The 16,158-nt window shown below is 44.0% G+C and overlaps 2 protein-coding genes across 3 annotated transcripts in view; one reads left to right on the plus strand and one right to left on the minus strand.

The window, feature by feature from the left end:
• Positions 1 to 12,960, minus strand: part of LOC105985106 (major histocompatibility complex class I-related gene protein) — a 29,645-nt gene extending 16,685 nt beyond the window's left edge. Inside the window, 1 exon segment of the mRNA XM_013015514.1 lies at positions 12,658 to 12,960. Within this exon segment, the coding sequence (XP_012870968.1) occupies positions 12,658 to 12,960 (303 nt within the window).
• Positions 12,734 to 16,158, plus strand: part of Stx6 (syntaxin 6) — a 51,096-nt gene continuing 47,671 nt past the window's right edge. Inside the window, exon 1 of one of the 2 annotated variants that reach the window (XM_013015723.1) lies at positions 12,734 to 12,993. In XM_013015723.1, coding sequence (XP_012871177.1) covers positions 12,959 to 12,993 — 35 coding nt within the window. In that variant the 5' untranslated portion in view covers positions 12,734 to 12,958. The remainder of the gene's footprint in view (positions 12,994 to 16,158) is intronic. The other variant, XM_013015724.1, reaches the window with a different exon arrangement.

A 16,158-nucleotide genomic window follows, 5' to 3' on the forward strand; every position in this document is an offset into this window, starting at 1 on the left:
GGGGGGAGGGGGGAAGGAGAAGGATTGGGATGGGGGGAGGGAGGAGGCTGGGAAGGGATGGGAAGGGTAAACAAAGGAGGGGGCTGCAATGCTTGGTAAGAAATGTACGCATTATCCTGCCCATGCAATTGTAACCCCTCTGTACAGTATGTTCACAAATAAAATAAAATAAAATTCAAAAAAAAATAAACCAAAGGCTGTGGAAATTCTTGGGTTGTAAAATAATTGATCAAACATCAAAACGAAACCCCTTTGTAAAACTATATATGCTAATAAAAGCAAAAAAATGATCATATGTTATTAGGTAAATACCTAATACTATGAAGTTAACTTATAAATATTGAACATCTCCAAATAGGAGGAATTGGGAGACAATGTCAGGAAGAAAAAACAAATCAGATATTTGATTTCCTATAGGAATTGGCAGTATTATTGAGGAACTAATGCACATAACACAAGTAAATACAAGTACCCAAAGGAGGCAGATGGTAGATGGAGTGTTCTAGCAACTCAGAGACATGAAGCCATCCATTGGTAAATCTCCAAGGAGAATATACTGGAAGTTTATTTGAGTCTTCAATGAGTCATAAAGGGCAGCAGTATCTTTTATCAAACCATCAGAACTGCATGTATTTATTGATCAAGTACCATGTTTTAGAAACCATTCTAAGCCCTTGAGAAACACGGCTTTCACCCCTCACAACCATGACTTATAATTCCCATTTCATTCCATAGATGGAAAATGGGTACCGAGAGATTAAGCAAATTGCCCAAGATTATCCTTAGAATCTGTAAGTGGAGGATCTAGGAATCACAATCTGATCTCTACTTTAGGAGACCCAACCTATCCTAGAGGGGCATTTCCCCAACCTACGCTGTATTTCAACCTTCTAGCCCCTGGATCATCACTGCTCTTTCTCGCCCCCTTGTGTCAAGGATGACTCATTGTCTCTGATTTCCCAGTCCCAGGTAGTGACAGTTTAGGCTCCAGACATTTCCTCAGGTGACAGTGGGTCCTCGCTGGGTAAGAGGTCAACAAAGTCCAATGTATTTGTTGTCCAATCCAAGAAGCTTCATGCCTAAATAAGGTCAAAATGGTTATAATTCCTGAGGACTGATTTGGAATTTCAGACATCGTAGGAATGAGGGGGAGAAGTAAATGGTGATATTTTTAGTTAAGAGAACCTTTGGACACTTCTGAAATCATGGAGCGGCGTGGACAGTTCTCTACACATAACAGGAGCTATTAGTCCCTTCTCCTAATGACTTACCTTGTGACAGGGACGCACTGGGATCCTAAATGAGCTAAGTATGTCAGTCTTACTTCTTAGCTGCTTTTTTTAAATGGCCATCCATTTGAAGATTACCAAGCTTCTCATTTTGTAAATCTGATTCTTAGGAAACTTCTACTGAATTTCCAGTAAGCACAGTTCTAGCTGTGAGGGTCTCAGTAATGAACAAGTCAGTTTCAGATCTCTGAGATAATTTCTAGAAGGGAGCCTGGCACTCAACAACTATAGAAGACAAATGAGAGAAAGAAGGAATAGAGACTGATCTTTTAGGTCAAAGGGATCAGAAAAGGCTTTTCTGCACATAACTTTTGGGCAGAGATGACTAGACAAGGGACTGAGCCACAGGAGAAGAACTTTCCAGACACAAGAGCAGGCCCCATCCTTGAGACAGGTGCATGTTCTACGTGTTGGAAGAATAACAAGAGGACCCAATAGGGCCCTGGAGAGAGTGAATAAACTAATACATGAATGAATAAAAACGTACTGTGAGGTTTTTATTTCAGCACTCTGGGTACAATGATAACCATATGTCCCATATTTCCCAGAAGAATTCCAATTTTATGAGACCTATTCTTTTTAAATGATTCATTGAAGTTGTAATAGAATGTGATTTGGTATATATGCTCTTGAAAGGTTTTCCCTAATAAATATAAATACATATGTCAGACATAATGTCCTTTGTCATCTGTCTCAATTTGGACTTCATAAAAGTATTGAAAGAGTCACATGTTTGATCTTGAATCTAGACCTCCTCCCCTTCTTCCAGTTCTTGGCAATCCTCTGGGGTAGGAGGATTAAGATCAAGTGAGAAAACATAGATATTCCACCTCGTTAGAAAGCAAAACTAGATTTGGAGGTATGACTCAGGTGATAGAGTGCCAGCCAATGAGCGAATGTGTCCGATACTGAGTTAGAGTCCTGGTTTTGGAAGGAAAAAAAAGGCAAAACAACTAGTTAGGTTTCTACTAGTTGAATTTCTCTGATCTAGGTATATCCAATGTCAACCAAGAAGAACAAGGCCTTACAAAGTAAAATATTATCTTGGAGATTTTGCTATTGCATGTACCTTGGAAACAGCTCTATGGAAACACACTAAAGTCTAACGAAGTATATATCAAATGCCTATATTTTCTCCTGTTAATTCTTTGAACTTAAGATCATTTCTAAGCAATTAGCCTACATCACAGACTGTCTTCAAACACTTGTCCATTTGGCAGCCTAGAGGGCTTTTCTATTATCGGTCCTTGTCTCTGAAGAAATCCATCAGTCACAAAATACATAAAAATATCGGGCTGATATCTGTAGAACTACGAGTAATTGATTATACCAAAGTGAAACATACAGATCACATACTGCTATGCAAGAGAAAAAAAGTCTCCCAAGGTCCTACCTGATGATACCCAGCCACATAGCAATTAAGTTTCCCAGGAGCTAAAATGAAGAACAAGATGAATTGTAAAAGCCCCAAACACCGTTTCCTTGTCTCGTGTATCTAAGGTAAATCAATTTGAATTTGTAGTCCTTACTGCTGCCCAAACTCTCCATAGCTCACAGTTAGCTTCACTATCCTAAAGACATCATTTTTGAACATAAACTCACTCAGGTAGCACTTATAAGTTCTATTGGATTTCCTATTAGGTAGGAAAATAAGAGAAAAATGAAACTACCTCTCCCTGCTTTGAAGGAGTGTTCCATAGGGAATATTCTGGAAATAAAACATCATACAACTGTAAATGGGAGCTATATTATGGGAGCACAGAGGAAGGAGTTGGTACCCAAGGGCTATGGACTCCATGCCAACAACACACTAAAAGTGACATCTGAGCTATTTTTCCGGGAGTTGTAGCCTCAAACACTCTGGTATCTCTATATACCATGGTCACTGTGCATAGTATAGAAGCACCTACTCAGGGCCAGGGCTAGGCACAAATGTCAAGCAGACTTCCAGTCTTTTGCTAAACCTCCAAACTATCCTTATCAGTGATCCTTAAAATTCAGGAATGTTTAGTCAGTCATAGCAGGAAATAACCTTCTCCCAATGGGTCACACCGAGGGTCTTAATGAGGGGACTCCTTGTAGAGGTATATGCTATGTATGATACAGGAACAAACAGGATCATATGTTCCTAGATGGTGGCCACTGGGAAGACTTTTTTTCTACCTAGAGATGAAGATGGAAGAATTGCAAATAAGGCTGGGCACCAGTGGCTCTTGTCTGTAATCTTAGCTACTCAGGAGGCGGAGGTCTGAGGATCACAGTTCAAAGCCAGCCTAGGCAGGAAAGCCCATTAGACTCTTATCTGCAATTAACCACCAGAAAACCAGAAATGGTGCTGTGGTTCAAAGTGGTAGCTTTGAGCAAAAGTGCTTAGGAACAGTGGCTAGGCCCTGAGTTCAAGCCCCACAACCAACAATAATAACAACAAAAAGGAATTGCAAATAAACAGATGACCAGGCTAGCAGTGGCTCATTCCTGTAAGCTCAGTTACTCAGAGGCTGAGATCAAACAAATCAGAAGCTATCAATATCTCATCTCAATAGAAAAATGTATGGTGGCATGTACCTAACTATTCAGGAAAAAAACATGACCCTATCTGAACTGGAGGTATGTTCAAGTGGTAGAGCGCCTGCCTAGCAAGTATGATCCTGAGTTCAACCCCCCCAGTACTACCTTAAAAAAAGTTACTTAACCCCACTGGGACCTAGAACTATAAAGAAAAGGTTATTCAGAAATTAGCCACTACAGCCAGGCACTGGTGGCTCACGCCTGTAATCCTAGCTACTCAGGAGGCTGAGATCTGAGGATCGCTGTTCAAAGCCAGCCCGGGCAGGAGAGACCGTGAGACTCCTATCTCCAATAAACCACCAAAAACCATAAGTGGCGCTGTAGCTCAAGTGGTAGAGCGCTCGCCTTGAGCTGAAGAGCTGAGGAACAGCGCCCAGGCCCAGAGTTGAAGCCCTATGACCAACCAAAAAAAAAAAAAGAAGAAGAAGAAGAAATTAGCCACTACAGAGAGACAGCTCTGCAGAGGTTTTATAGGAAGACCGGAAGGAACAAGAAAAACACATCCATCCCAACCTTACTCTTCTTCTATTTCTGGTCTTCTTTCAGTGTCTTCTACTGGGAAAACCTAGCAGGGAATCATCCAGCAAGTGAGAAGGGTTAGTGTAGTCTTTTAATGGTTGGCTTCCAGGATACAAAACAACACAGAAAAGGAAGGGATTCAAAGGAGAATTATCAGCAAAGCGATCTACTTTACCTTTTCTAAGTCATTTGCTTTATTTCTCACTCTACCAATGATCAAAGCACCAAGTGCTCCCACATAAGCTATTGTGGAAAAGCCCTCAGATAGCTCACTGTAAGAGTCTCATTAACCTTTCCAGGCATAGAGAAATCTAGGCTTCTTCCTAACCTTTTTTTTGGTTAGTCCTGGGGCCTGAACTCTGGGCTGGGCGCTGTCCCTCAGCTCTTCACCTCAAGGCTAGCACTCTACCACTTGAGCCACAGCACCACTTCCGGCTTTTTCTGCTTATGTGGTACTGAGGAATCGAACCCAGGGCCTCATGCATGCAAGGCAAGCGTTCTACCACTGAGCCACCTTCCCAGCCTTCTTTTTTTTTTTTTGGAGATAGCATCTCACTAAGATTGCTCGAGTGGCCTCAAATGCATATGTTCTCTCCTTAGTTTCCTGAGTAGCTAGGATAGCAGGCTTGTACCAACATGCCCAGTTATTATATTTCAAAAAGTACCTGGTACACGTCAGCCTGTAATATTTGTATAATATACAGATGTTTGAAAGAGATCTTTCATGACATGCTCACCAGTCCTCAGCTCAGGTGGTGGCCACGTCTGAGTTTTGAACACTTTCCCACCAACCCAGTACAAGACCCAGCCTGCAGATCAGGTACTCAGGCCAGAAGGCTGGTGCTTCCTGAGCCCCAAAGGCCTTTTGTATATTGAGGACAAAGAAAGTTTCTCCTTCCCTAGTGACATGAACTTCCTAAGCTTTGAAACCTTCTTCCTTTTACAACCAGCCGGGGCACTGGTGTCTCACACTTGTAATCCTAGCTACTCAGGAGGCTGAGAACTGAGGATGGCGATTCAAAGCCAGCCTAGGCAGGAAAGTTCCTGTGAGACCCTTATCTCCGATTAACCACCAGAAAACTGGAAGTGGCACTGTAGCTCAAGTGGTAGAGTGCTAGCTTGAACTGAAAAGCTGAGGGACAGCGCCCAGGCCCAGAGTTCAAGCCCTACAACTGACAAAAAATTAAAAAATAAAAAAATTCTTACACCCAATAAAAAAAGCCTAGAGCCATAGTTTTTATCTTTCTTGGATCTTTGGTTGGTGGTGAGGAGGAAAGTAGCAGTCACATGAATCCTCTCTATTATCCAACGCCCCTGAAACTGTCTACAATCCCAAAAGACTAAATTAGAAAAACAAAAGTAAAGGAAGGCTATGAGAGAAAAGAAAGGAGGGAAAAGGAAGAAGTTACCAGCAGAATCTTTTTCTTTTTCTTTTTGTCAGTCATGGGCCTGAACTCTGGGCCTGGGCGCTGTCCCTCAGCTCTTCAGCTCAAGGCTAGCATTCTACCACTTGAGCCACAGCGCCACTTCTGGCTTTTTCTGCTTATGTGGTGCTGAGGAATGGAACCCAGGGCTTCATGCATGCAAGGCAAGCACTCTACCACTGAGCCACCTTCCCAGCCCCGACCAGCAGAATCTTTCTAAAAAAATGATTCCCATGTTTTCAGAGAAGAATGGGTGATGTGGAAATCCTATACACATTGGAAAAATTATTCAGCTTGTCTGCCGCCCAATGGGATCCTGGGAGTAATGCACACACATCTCCACCCCTGGCTCTTCATTGTTCCATCACAAGTTTTACGAAGCAATACTATTGTTCCTGGGCTGTCTCAGCTTTGGAAAGGGGAGGGAAGAACTTAGGAGTACTCATGAGCATGGCTGTGCATTACCATGACCACAATGAGGAAAGCTAACAGGAGCGCCATCAGCTCTACCAAAGTTCTAGTTCCAGATTCTGTTAACCAACACTGTGGATCTTTTGAGAACCTGTTCTCCACTCCTTTTTGAGTGATTTAGCAACAAAGCCACATACGAGGCCTTTTCCCAATTATAACGGAGGAAACTATGCCGCGTCATCAGTTGCTAGGTAAAATACAGACTGACAAAAAAAATTAGTAATTTTGACCCTTGGTTTCAGTCATTGTATGCAAACTTTTTGCTGTGCTTATCTTCACTTTTTCCCCAAACTTTCAAGTCCTTTTTTTTTTTATTTTTTACTTTTTTGGGTCCTGTCGTGGGCCTGAACTCTGGGCCTGGGCGCTGTCCGCCAGCTCTTCAGCTCAAGGCTAGTGCTCTACCACTTGGGCCACAGCGCCACTTCCGGCTTTTTTCTTTTTGCTTATGTGGTGCTGAGGAATCAAACCCAGGGCCTCAGGCATGCAAGGCAAGCACTCTACCACTGAACCACCTTCCCAGCCCAACTTTCAAGTCCTTATGGAGAACAGATGTGTGCAGAACAAAGGGGAATCTGGTCACTCAGGGAGAACTGCTTCTGCTCTAGGATTTAAGTTTTGACTGAGGGTCAGTGAGAAAGTCACACCAAGTTCTCAAGGTTGGGAAAGCCCTGGGCAGGGCTTCCTGCAACGCTGCAGTCCATCTATCTGATAGAGCATCTGGTGTTTAGGTTGTCCTGCAATTTTTACCTTAGGTCGATCTGTCTTTCCTGATGGGAATACACAATAGGCCATTCAGTTTGCTAGACCAGCAGTGAATCTCCAAGATCAAGCTGTAGCTACATTGTCATTGCAAATTGGTAAACAGCCGTTTAAGTTTATCCAGGGAGCAGAACAACAGCCTCCCCCTTCGCCCCCCCCCCCCCCGGGCTGTGAGAAAGCCTGGCTTGAGCTCAGTCAGGGAAGCCTGGGTATGCGTCCCAGCAGCTGACTTTGGGCCAAATCTCAGATTGTACTGGGGGGCTTGGTGCCTTCAATTTTAAAAGCTAACTTTGACATGCATTCCATAGGATTGTTGAAGGACTGGATGAGGTTCTATTTATAAAGGAAACCATGGGTACTGGTTTCATTCTGTGGTGGGCTGAGTGCTGTCCTGCTCCAAAGATGCCAAGGCTTAATCTCCAGAACCTGTGAATATAGGGAATAGAGAGACTTTGTAAATGGCATTAAGGTAGGGATCTGGAGATGGGGCACCCTTCAGAATTACCGACTGGGTCCAGTGTAATCACAGGGTCCCCATTAGAGGGAGGGAGAATGGTTAGGGTAGAGAAGGTCATTACTGAAAGGGGACGGGAGTCACAGACTGAAACAGCATCTGGATCTTATAAAAATGAGGAGGAACAAATTCTCTCTAGAGCATTCCAAAAGGCTCTATGAATGCCAGGATTTTAGTCACTAAACCCGTTTTCTTTCTGCTGACCTCTAGAACTATACAAAGGAAAATGGTGTCATTATCATAAATCTGTGGTGATTTTTTTTTAAATAGCAGTAATGGGAAAAGAAAACCAGACAATGACAATTAATATTTGGTGACCTCTAAACACCTCCTTGCACTTTTTTCCCCTTCAGATCCTTGTATTTCTTTCTGCCTTTCTCTTTTCTTCTCTTTCTCTCTTTTGTTCTATGCTTCATTATTCACTTGACAAATATGGGTGTGTATGTGCCTCTTGAAGGGATCTTTCACTAACATAGGAGTTTCATGCCAGTGTCTTTGTTTCTCCAAAATGTCTGTTACTATCTAGTCCCAAAACACGTACTATACTCTCTTTAAAAAAACAAACAAACTGGTGCCAGTCTTAGCCTGGCTTCTGTTCTAGAGCTTTTATGCCCAAGGCTAGTGCTTTACCACTTGAGTCACAGCTCCACTTCTGTTTTTTTTTGGTGGTTAACTGAAGATAAAATTTTCAGGGAATTTGCTGTCCAGGCTAGCTTCAAATTATAATCCTCAGATCTCAACTGCCTGAGCAGATAGGATTATAAGCATGAGCCACTGTGTCTAGCTCATACTGTATTCTTAAGAAGTAAAAGTGTGGTAGTATACTTTTGTAATCCCAGCTATGTGGGGGGCAGAGATCAGGAGAACTGAGGGTCAATGACAGCCTAGGCAAAAGCTAGCAAGACCTTATCTCAAGCAACAAGCTCAGTGAACCTGAGGATTCACTTTGTAATCCCTAATCCCAGCTACTTAGGAGGAATAAGTAAGAGGATCAAGGCCAACCCCTTGCAAAAAAAGGAAGAAAGGAAGGAAGGAAGGAAAGAAGGAAAGTAAGAAAGAGAGAGAGAGAAGGAAGGAAGGAAAGAAAAAAAGAAAGAAAGAAAGAAAGAAAGAAAGAAAGAAAGAAAGAAGGAAAGAAGGAAAGAAAGAAAGAGTCGGGCCCCAGTGGATCACACCTGTAATCCTAGCTACTCAGGTGGCTGAGATCTGAGGCTCGTGGTTCAAAGCAATCCTGTGCAGGAAAGTCCAGGAGACTCTTATCTGAGTCTGAGAACTGGTAGTGGCACTGTGGCTCGAGAGGCAGAGCACTTGCCTTGAGCTGAAGAGCTGAGGGACAGCACCCAGGCCCAGAGTTCAAGCCCCAAGACTGACCAAAAAAAAAAAAAGAAGAAAGAGAAGAAAGGAAGGAAGGAAGAAAGAAAGAAAGAGGGAAGGAAGAAAGAAAAAAGATCCTATTAAAAAAATCAAGGGGACAACAAAGGTTAAGTTATGGTTCAAGCCATAAAGTACCTGCTTAGTGAGTTCAAGGCCCTAAATTCAAACCCATTACTGCCCTCCCCACCCAAAAGTAGGTATGGTGTTCATTTTTAAGTTATCTCATTTTAATTGCAAATTAATATATTCAGTCCAGAACAGTTGGAAAACATACCAAAAAATAAAACGACAGAGAGTAAGACTCATTCACCAGAGAAAATCATCACTGGTATGTCTTAGCACATGTCCTCTCAGAGCTTTTACTGTGAATATTCACACCTTTTGTGCACCCAAGATTTCATATCCTCATCTGCTCATTGATTTTACAAATTATTTTCAAACTGCTTTTTCCACCATCAGGTGGCTTAATCCTTTCTGATCTCCAGTCTCCTTGGCTGGGTGGACTGGCCACATGTGGCTATCTCCTTATTTCTGGACAAGGTGCTGTGCAGGACCCAATCAGCTCTTTCCATTGCTTACTCGCTTAACCTTGGGGGGTCACCCAGGGATCGGAGGTTCTCCTGAATGCCCCTTGGAAGCTTGAGGTAGAATAAAGGCTTGTTGTGATAGCCTCCTTTGTCAGTGGGAGCAGAATTTTAGGGACAAAGTTCAATAAATCCAGACAAATGCATACACCCCTGTAACCCATACCCTGGTAAGATTGTGTATGTCTATCTTCCCAGGAAGTTTGCCTTCCCAGTAACACTCTCCACCCTGAGGCAGCTACTCTGGTGATTTTCTTTTTCTGACTTGATAGAAATTTTAATTCTTTCTAGGGGGTTGCAGATAGGGAAGGAAATAAAGGAGGAGAAGACTGTTTGCAGTTATCTTTCCTAAGCTATTGCTCACCTCTCTGGACCTGAGAAGCAAGAAATTCAGAATATAAAGGAGTAGCTTCTTTTGCCTCTCCTGGGTTAGCAAATGCTTCCCTTTCTGGAGTAGCAGAGACCAAGGGTTAGTCTGATGGGAAGAGAGGGGGGAGCATTGTAAGGTAGCCAAATGGATTTTTTTTTTTTTTTTGCCAGTCCTGAGGCTTTAACTTAGGGCTTGGGTGCTATCCCTGAGATTCTTTTTCTTAAGGCTAGCAGTCTACCAAATGAGCCACAGCACCACTTTCAGCTTTTTCTGGTTATGTGGTACTGAGGAATCGAACCTAGGGCTTCGTGCATGGTAGGCAAGCACTCTACCACTAAGCCACATTCCCAGCCCACCAAGTGGATTTCTTATCTCTGCCCTTTACTGTCTCTACATGGTACTTTCCCCCAAACTACTCATCAATCATAGAAATCCCTCCAGCTCTCTACTGCTCTTTGTTTCCACTTATAAATCTCTGCCACTTGTGGACCACTTAACAAGTTTATGGACTGGATACTAAAAGGCTGTAGTAGGCCTTGAGCTGGTAATAACATTCACAGTCTGGTCCCTACAGGAGTTTAAAGTCTGGTGAAAAGCCTCATTTATATCTTCCTCCTATGTTCTTTCATGGTAATGTAACCAATAATATTTATGGACAACTCCAAAACTTTGTAAGCCTTCTTCCTCCTTCTTTTACTAACTCCTCCATACTAATTCTACGGTTGTTACCTCTCCAGTAGATCTTGAAGGCATCCCTCCTCTCCATCCTAGTTGCCACAAACCTGGCTCTCATTCTTTCTCTGGACCTTGATTTTCCAGCCACCTTATCATCTATCTTAATTGTCAACCTAACCCAATAAACTCCCTCAATCCCCATGATCTATATATTTCTTTGCATCTAACCCTGTCCACTTTCAGCCTTAACTCTTGCCACTTCAGCAAGGCCCTTGGTGTGGCTCTTCTGTAGGCTACCATGTTGTTCCATGTCACTGACCTCTCCTCCAAGATGACTCAAGTTACTGTTTGGGAAACATCTACTCTAGCCCTGATACATCCACAAGGATACTGGTATCTTGGCTATGTGTTTCTAAGGAAACCTATGTCCTCTCTCATTGTGGGTAACTGCTTGCCTCTTTCACTAGTCTGACAGCCCAAACCAGGCCTTATTCATCTCTGTGTCCTCAGTGCCTAGAACAGAGTAGGAACACAGCATGTGTCAGGTGCTGTTTTAAGCCCTTTTCACACATCAGTTTAGTCTTCATGACACTGTGTGAGGAAAGCATTTCTATGGTGTCCATTTCACAGCTGAGGACAGAGAGAAATTAAGAAGCTTGCCCAAAAATACTCCTGGCAGAAAGTAGTCTAACTGAGATGGAAACTCAAGCAATAAGGCTCCAAGTATGGCTCTTAATCACTGTGATCTTCTGTCAGATTTGCTCCTTTCCCCTCCAATTACTTTTTTTTTTTTGTTTTTTGTTTTTGTCAGTTGTAGGGCCTGAACTCTGGTCCTGGGCACTGTCCCTCAGCTCTTCAGCTCTAGGATAGCACTCTACCACTTAAGCCATAGCACTTCTGGCTTTTTCTGCTTATGTGGTGCTGAGGTATGGAACCCAGGGCCTCAAGCAATCAAGGCAAGCACTCTACCACTAAGCCACCTTCCCAGCACCCTCTCCAATTACTATTATCCTGTGTGCACTCATACCTTCAGGCCAGATGACGATAGCAGCTTCCTGACCTGTGTCTTTGGCTTTATTATCTCTCTCCTTTGGGGGGCCTCAGGGTTTACATGCTATTATTGTTTATATTTAAGTGACAAGGAATGATGCAGGTTCCCATGAGGTATGTCCAACTTGGAAGACTCTGCCAGCTCTATAGAGCCTGATGATCTTGGGCAAGTCACTTAAATCCTTCCCACCCCCAAGTCTCAGATTCCTCATTTATAAAATGCAGATAATAAATAATAGTAATTATCTTATGGGGAGAGCTATTGTGATAACACAATCCTGCCTAACATTAAGTGCTCAGTGATTATTAGCAATTCAAGTTCACAGTTCACATCCAGGAAAGCTACAGCATATCTAGCATGAGTTGGCTAATCATCTTGGACTAAACGCTTTCTGTAAGTTCTTGAATCATAACTGAGAGGAAGTTACCCTACCTAGCTCCTTATTTGTTCCTTTGAGGTGTTCTCCATTGGGAAACATACCGTGTGAAAAAAAAAATATGAGCAATCATTTGTAGAATGTTCTGCAAAAGAAAAATACACTTCATCCAGTGTTAGGTGTACAGAAACTTGTGGCTGTGCTTTGAGGACTATGAATCCTCTCTGAACTTGTTTTCTCACCTAAAAATATGATGGATATAATACCTTTCCCACAGGCGTATGGACAGGATGCACAGCATCTTTCAACACAAGGCTTGACCAAAAGAGCTGTGTAGCCACCTCAAGATCAGATACCATGTGTGAGTTGCGGCACTGTAAATTGAAAATGAGATGGAGGATTATGCAAATCAGGCACAAACACTACTTTCCCCAAAAGCTGACTGCCTTCCTACCTTGGATTGAATCAGGTAGCTCCAGCGCCTCCAGGCTCAAGGGACAAGCTAGAGCCGACCGGCCCAACCACCTCGAGCCCCGCCCACGCCCCCAGAACCCCGCCCCATTACCCCTAGAGCCCCGCCCCCAACGTCGCGCGACTCCTTGCCCAAGTCTCGCCAGCGAGGGGACGGGCCCAGCCTCGGTCACGTGAACGCAGGTGCGGAAGTGGAACTGAGGGCCGCGTACGTGATTGGCCGAGGCGGAGAGCCCCGAAGGCGGAATCAGCCCTACGAACGTGCTGGGAGGAGCCGAGGGAGGAGGCTGCCGCTGGGGCCGGGCGCTCAAGTCCGGGGCTCGGCCTGCAGTGCTGACCGAGTGCTGGACCGGCGGTGGTCCGGGCAGCCCCGCCTGCGTGAGCCAGCTGCTCACCGTCTCCTCAGCCGAGGCGCCGGCTGCTGTGGGAGGCCGGTGGGCAGGCCGAGGGCGGCCGGGAGGGCGCGGGCGCCCCGAGCTCGGAGCAGCGGAGGCGGCCGGGGGCCGGGACGCCATGTCCATGGAGGACCCATTCTTTGTGGTGAAAGGGTGAGCGTGGGTCGAGGGCTCTTGCTGGAGGAGGACGTGGCTCCTAGCTGTCGGGAAGGCGAGGCGAGTTGAGGCCGGGGAGGGTCCCAGGGAGGGGTAGGGGGGGAGAAGGCTTATCCTTGAAGGCCGCGACCCTGGGCCCGGAGACCTCAGGGCGACCTGGGCTGGGACGCTCCCGCCTCACCCACACCCTCGGGTCGGTGCGCCGCGGTCCTCCGTATTTGAGGGCCGGGGAGGGGGGTTCCGCAGCCCTGCAGGTGGGGAGGGAAGGCTGGGGCCGGGTCCGAGCCGCTCCGAACGAGGGCTGGCAGCATCTGGGCAGGAAAAGGGAAATGGCCCTCCTGAGCTTTGTAGTTGGCGTGCTTGGGGGTGGGTTCCATTGTCCACCGAGTTGGAGCGCTCGCCCGCGGACCGGCGGGACCGCAGCCCGCCCCCGAGGCGTCGGAGCGCGTTTGCGGGGCGTCGCGCGGGGGCGGGTGTGGGTCCCCGGGGGCCGGGCAGGCGGAGCACCCCGAGTCCGGCTCCATCCCGTGGGGGGAGTAATGTGAGGGGAGGAAAGCAAGCCCTCTTCCTTCAGACTCGGTGCTGATGTTGGAAGGAACACAAAATGAATCGAGCCAAGCCAAACTTTACCTCGCCTTTCCATGAGCAGCCGGGATTTTCCCACAGCGCTAAAGGAAATGAGTCGTTTCTCTTTTTAATTCCTTGATTTCGAACACAAATATTGGACAGTTTTCCGACGCGTCTTATTCGGCCTTTCAGAATAGAACTGTCATGGTTTTTTTTTTTTTCCTTGAGAACTCTCCCTGCCTCCATCTTTGATTGCTCGATTGTTGGAAACTTCATTAGGATTTTGTTCTGTCAGCTTTGTAGCCGTTACACACAAGTGCCATGAAGATCAATTCTGATACTGCCACGAAACTTCTAGTAACTTGTCAACTTAGTTTTGAATGGCAAACCAATGTCAACAATCTGAAAACTACCAAGGTCCCAGAAGATACATACTAATAAACGATACGATGTCCCTTGCTTTCAGACCTAGTTATCACGAGCTTCTTCATGTAGGAGCAAAATCTGAACAGTTGTGAGGGTGTTTACTTTCAGATTTAAGAGTTCCTAGTGAAACATCTTTAAACATTTCCCTAGAACAGCTTTTATCTTTATTTTGTAGATTTACTAGTAACATGTGGCTATCTGGAAAATGTGGTATTTATTAGAAGTGTAATTTAGCGGTTACTTTTTTAAATCTAAAGTTGTATGTTTTCCTTTTGAATGCCAGGGTTTATTGTTTTGTTTTTGGTGTGTGCGTGTGCACATTTGCAAGCCAGTATTGGACATTGAACTCAAGAGCTTATTGCTCTTGCTCCATTTTTGTCCATTCAGGGCTGAGGCTCCACCACTTGAGCCATGCCTCCAGTTCTTGCTTTTTGGTAGTTAATTGGATATAAGAATCTTGCCAATTTGTCTGCCCGGGGTGTTTTTCAACTTAGATCCTCAGATCTCAGCCTCCTAGGTAGCTAGAATTATAGATACGAACTGAATGGAGTGTTTTAAACAATTTGGTTAAAAAGGTTACAAAGGTTATCTTTTGCAGAGGTGAACAGAGATACCAGAACGTTTTTTGGCGTGTGACTTTGAGTGGAATGTGTGAAAAACCTTAATTGTGTGCCATCTTACATTATTTTTACTAATAGTGTCCAGCACAGTCTACTAACGCTTGCTTACTGATTAGGTATCACTGCAGCATTGGGATACTGGGTGGTATTTTAGTTGACTTATGTTGTTTTACCTCATGTCTCTTAAGATGCCTGAAGGAAGAGGTTCTCATTATTTTCTGCTGTGGAAAGGTAAAATCAGCCTCATGGGTGTCTTAGATGTTTGTATTATGGCATATTTGGGGAAGACATATACTTCAGTTTGTTGAAAGTATTAGAAACTCATCGTTCAACATAGACAAAAATAAGGTGCCAAATATGGCCTTAAGCTGTGAGCTTCTTGTCTATAGCCTAAAGAAATGACCCCAGAATTAAGTAGAAAGGACCGGCAGTAAATGAGTGCAGTAGTGAGTGCTATAGATGATAAACATCCCAAGAGTTAAAAGTAAGACAGTTCCTTAGGAATTGTTATGATAGGTAAAACTTTGGGAGCTGGTAATATGTGTAGAATGAAGATAGACAAAATTTAGATAATTGAAGCTTTTCTCATATCTTAATGATAATGAAAGAGTTGTGTAATTGGTTCTTCCTACTTCGAACTATTTCCTCTGCCTTTAGGTCTTTTTGATCAGCCCTTGTAGTAGAAATAAAGTATAAGCCACATATGCTATTTTACATTTTTTTTAGTAACTACACTAAAAAATAAAAATGGGTGAAATTAATTTTAAAGTCTTCAATACATTCACAATTTATTTCAATGTGTTTCAAGTAGAGATTATTAATGGAGCTATGTGCCAGTGGGCCTGTAATCCTAGCTACTCAGAAGGCTGAGCTCTGGAGGATAGTGGTAGGAAAAAGCCAAGAAGCCAGAAAACTTGACTAAACCAGCAAAAAGCTTGGGTGGAGGTGTGTGTCAAGTGGTAGAACACCAACTGAGTTCAAACTCTGGAACTCACCTCCTAAAAAGATTATTAATGGCTCACGCCTGTAATCCTAGCTTTCTGGGAGGCTGAGATCTGAGGAATGCCGCCGTTCAAAGCCAGCCCAGGAAGGAAAATCCTTGAGGCTCTTATCTCCAATTAACCACCAGAAGACCAGAAGTGGTGCTGTGGCTCAAGTGGTAGAGTGTTAGCCTTGAGCTGAAGAGCTCCGGGATAGCGCCCAGGCCCAGAGTTCAAGCCCCATGACTGACAAAAAAGAAAAAAAGAAAAAAAAGATCCCCCCCTCCCCCGCAAAAAAAAGATTATATGAATAGTTTACTGATTTTGTGCCAACTCTTCAAAATCTATTACATTATTTTACACTTAGCATCTCCTTTCAATTTATATGTTAGATTTTCACAATGCATTGATCTGTACTTAGAGGTCATTAAACTTCACAGTTGAAAAGACCAATTCATATACACCGATTGTAAATGTAATGATTTTCTGGCCACTAAATTCTGGGTCAATTTTTAAATTAAATTCTAGTTTGTTAGTCACACTAGCCACATTTTAAGTCAGTAGTTGTA

The sequence above is a fragment of the Dipodomys ordii genome, unplaced genomic scaffold (assembly GCF_000151885.1).
Source record: "Dipodomys ordii isolate 6190 unplaced genomic scaffold, Dord_2.0 Scaffold27, whole genome shotgun sequence".
Classification (NCBI taxonomy): domain Eukaryota; kingdom Metazoa; phylum Chordata; class Mammalia; order Rodentia; family Heteromyidae; genus Dipodomys; species Dipodomys ordii.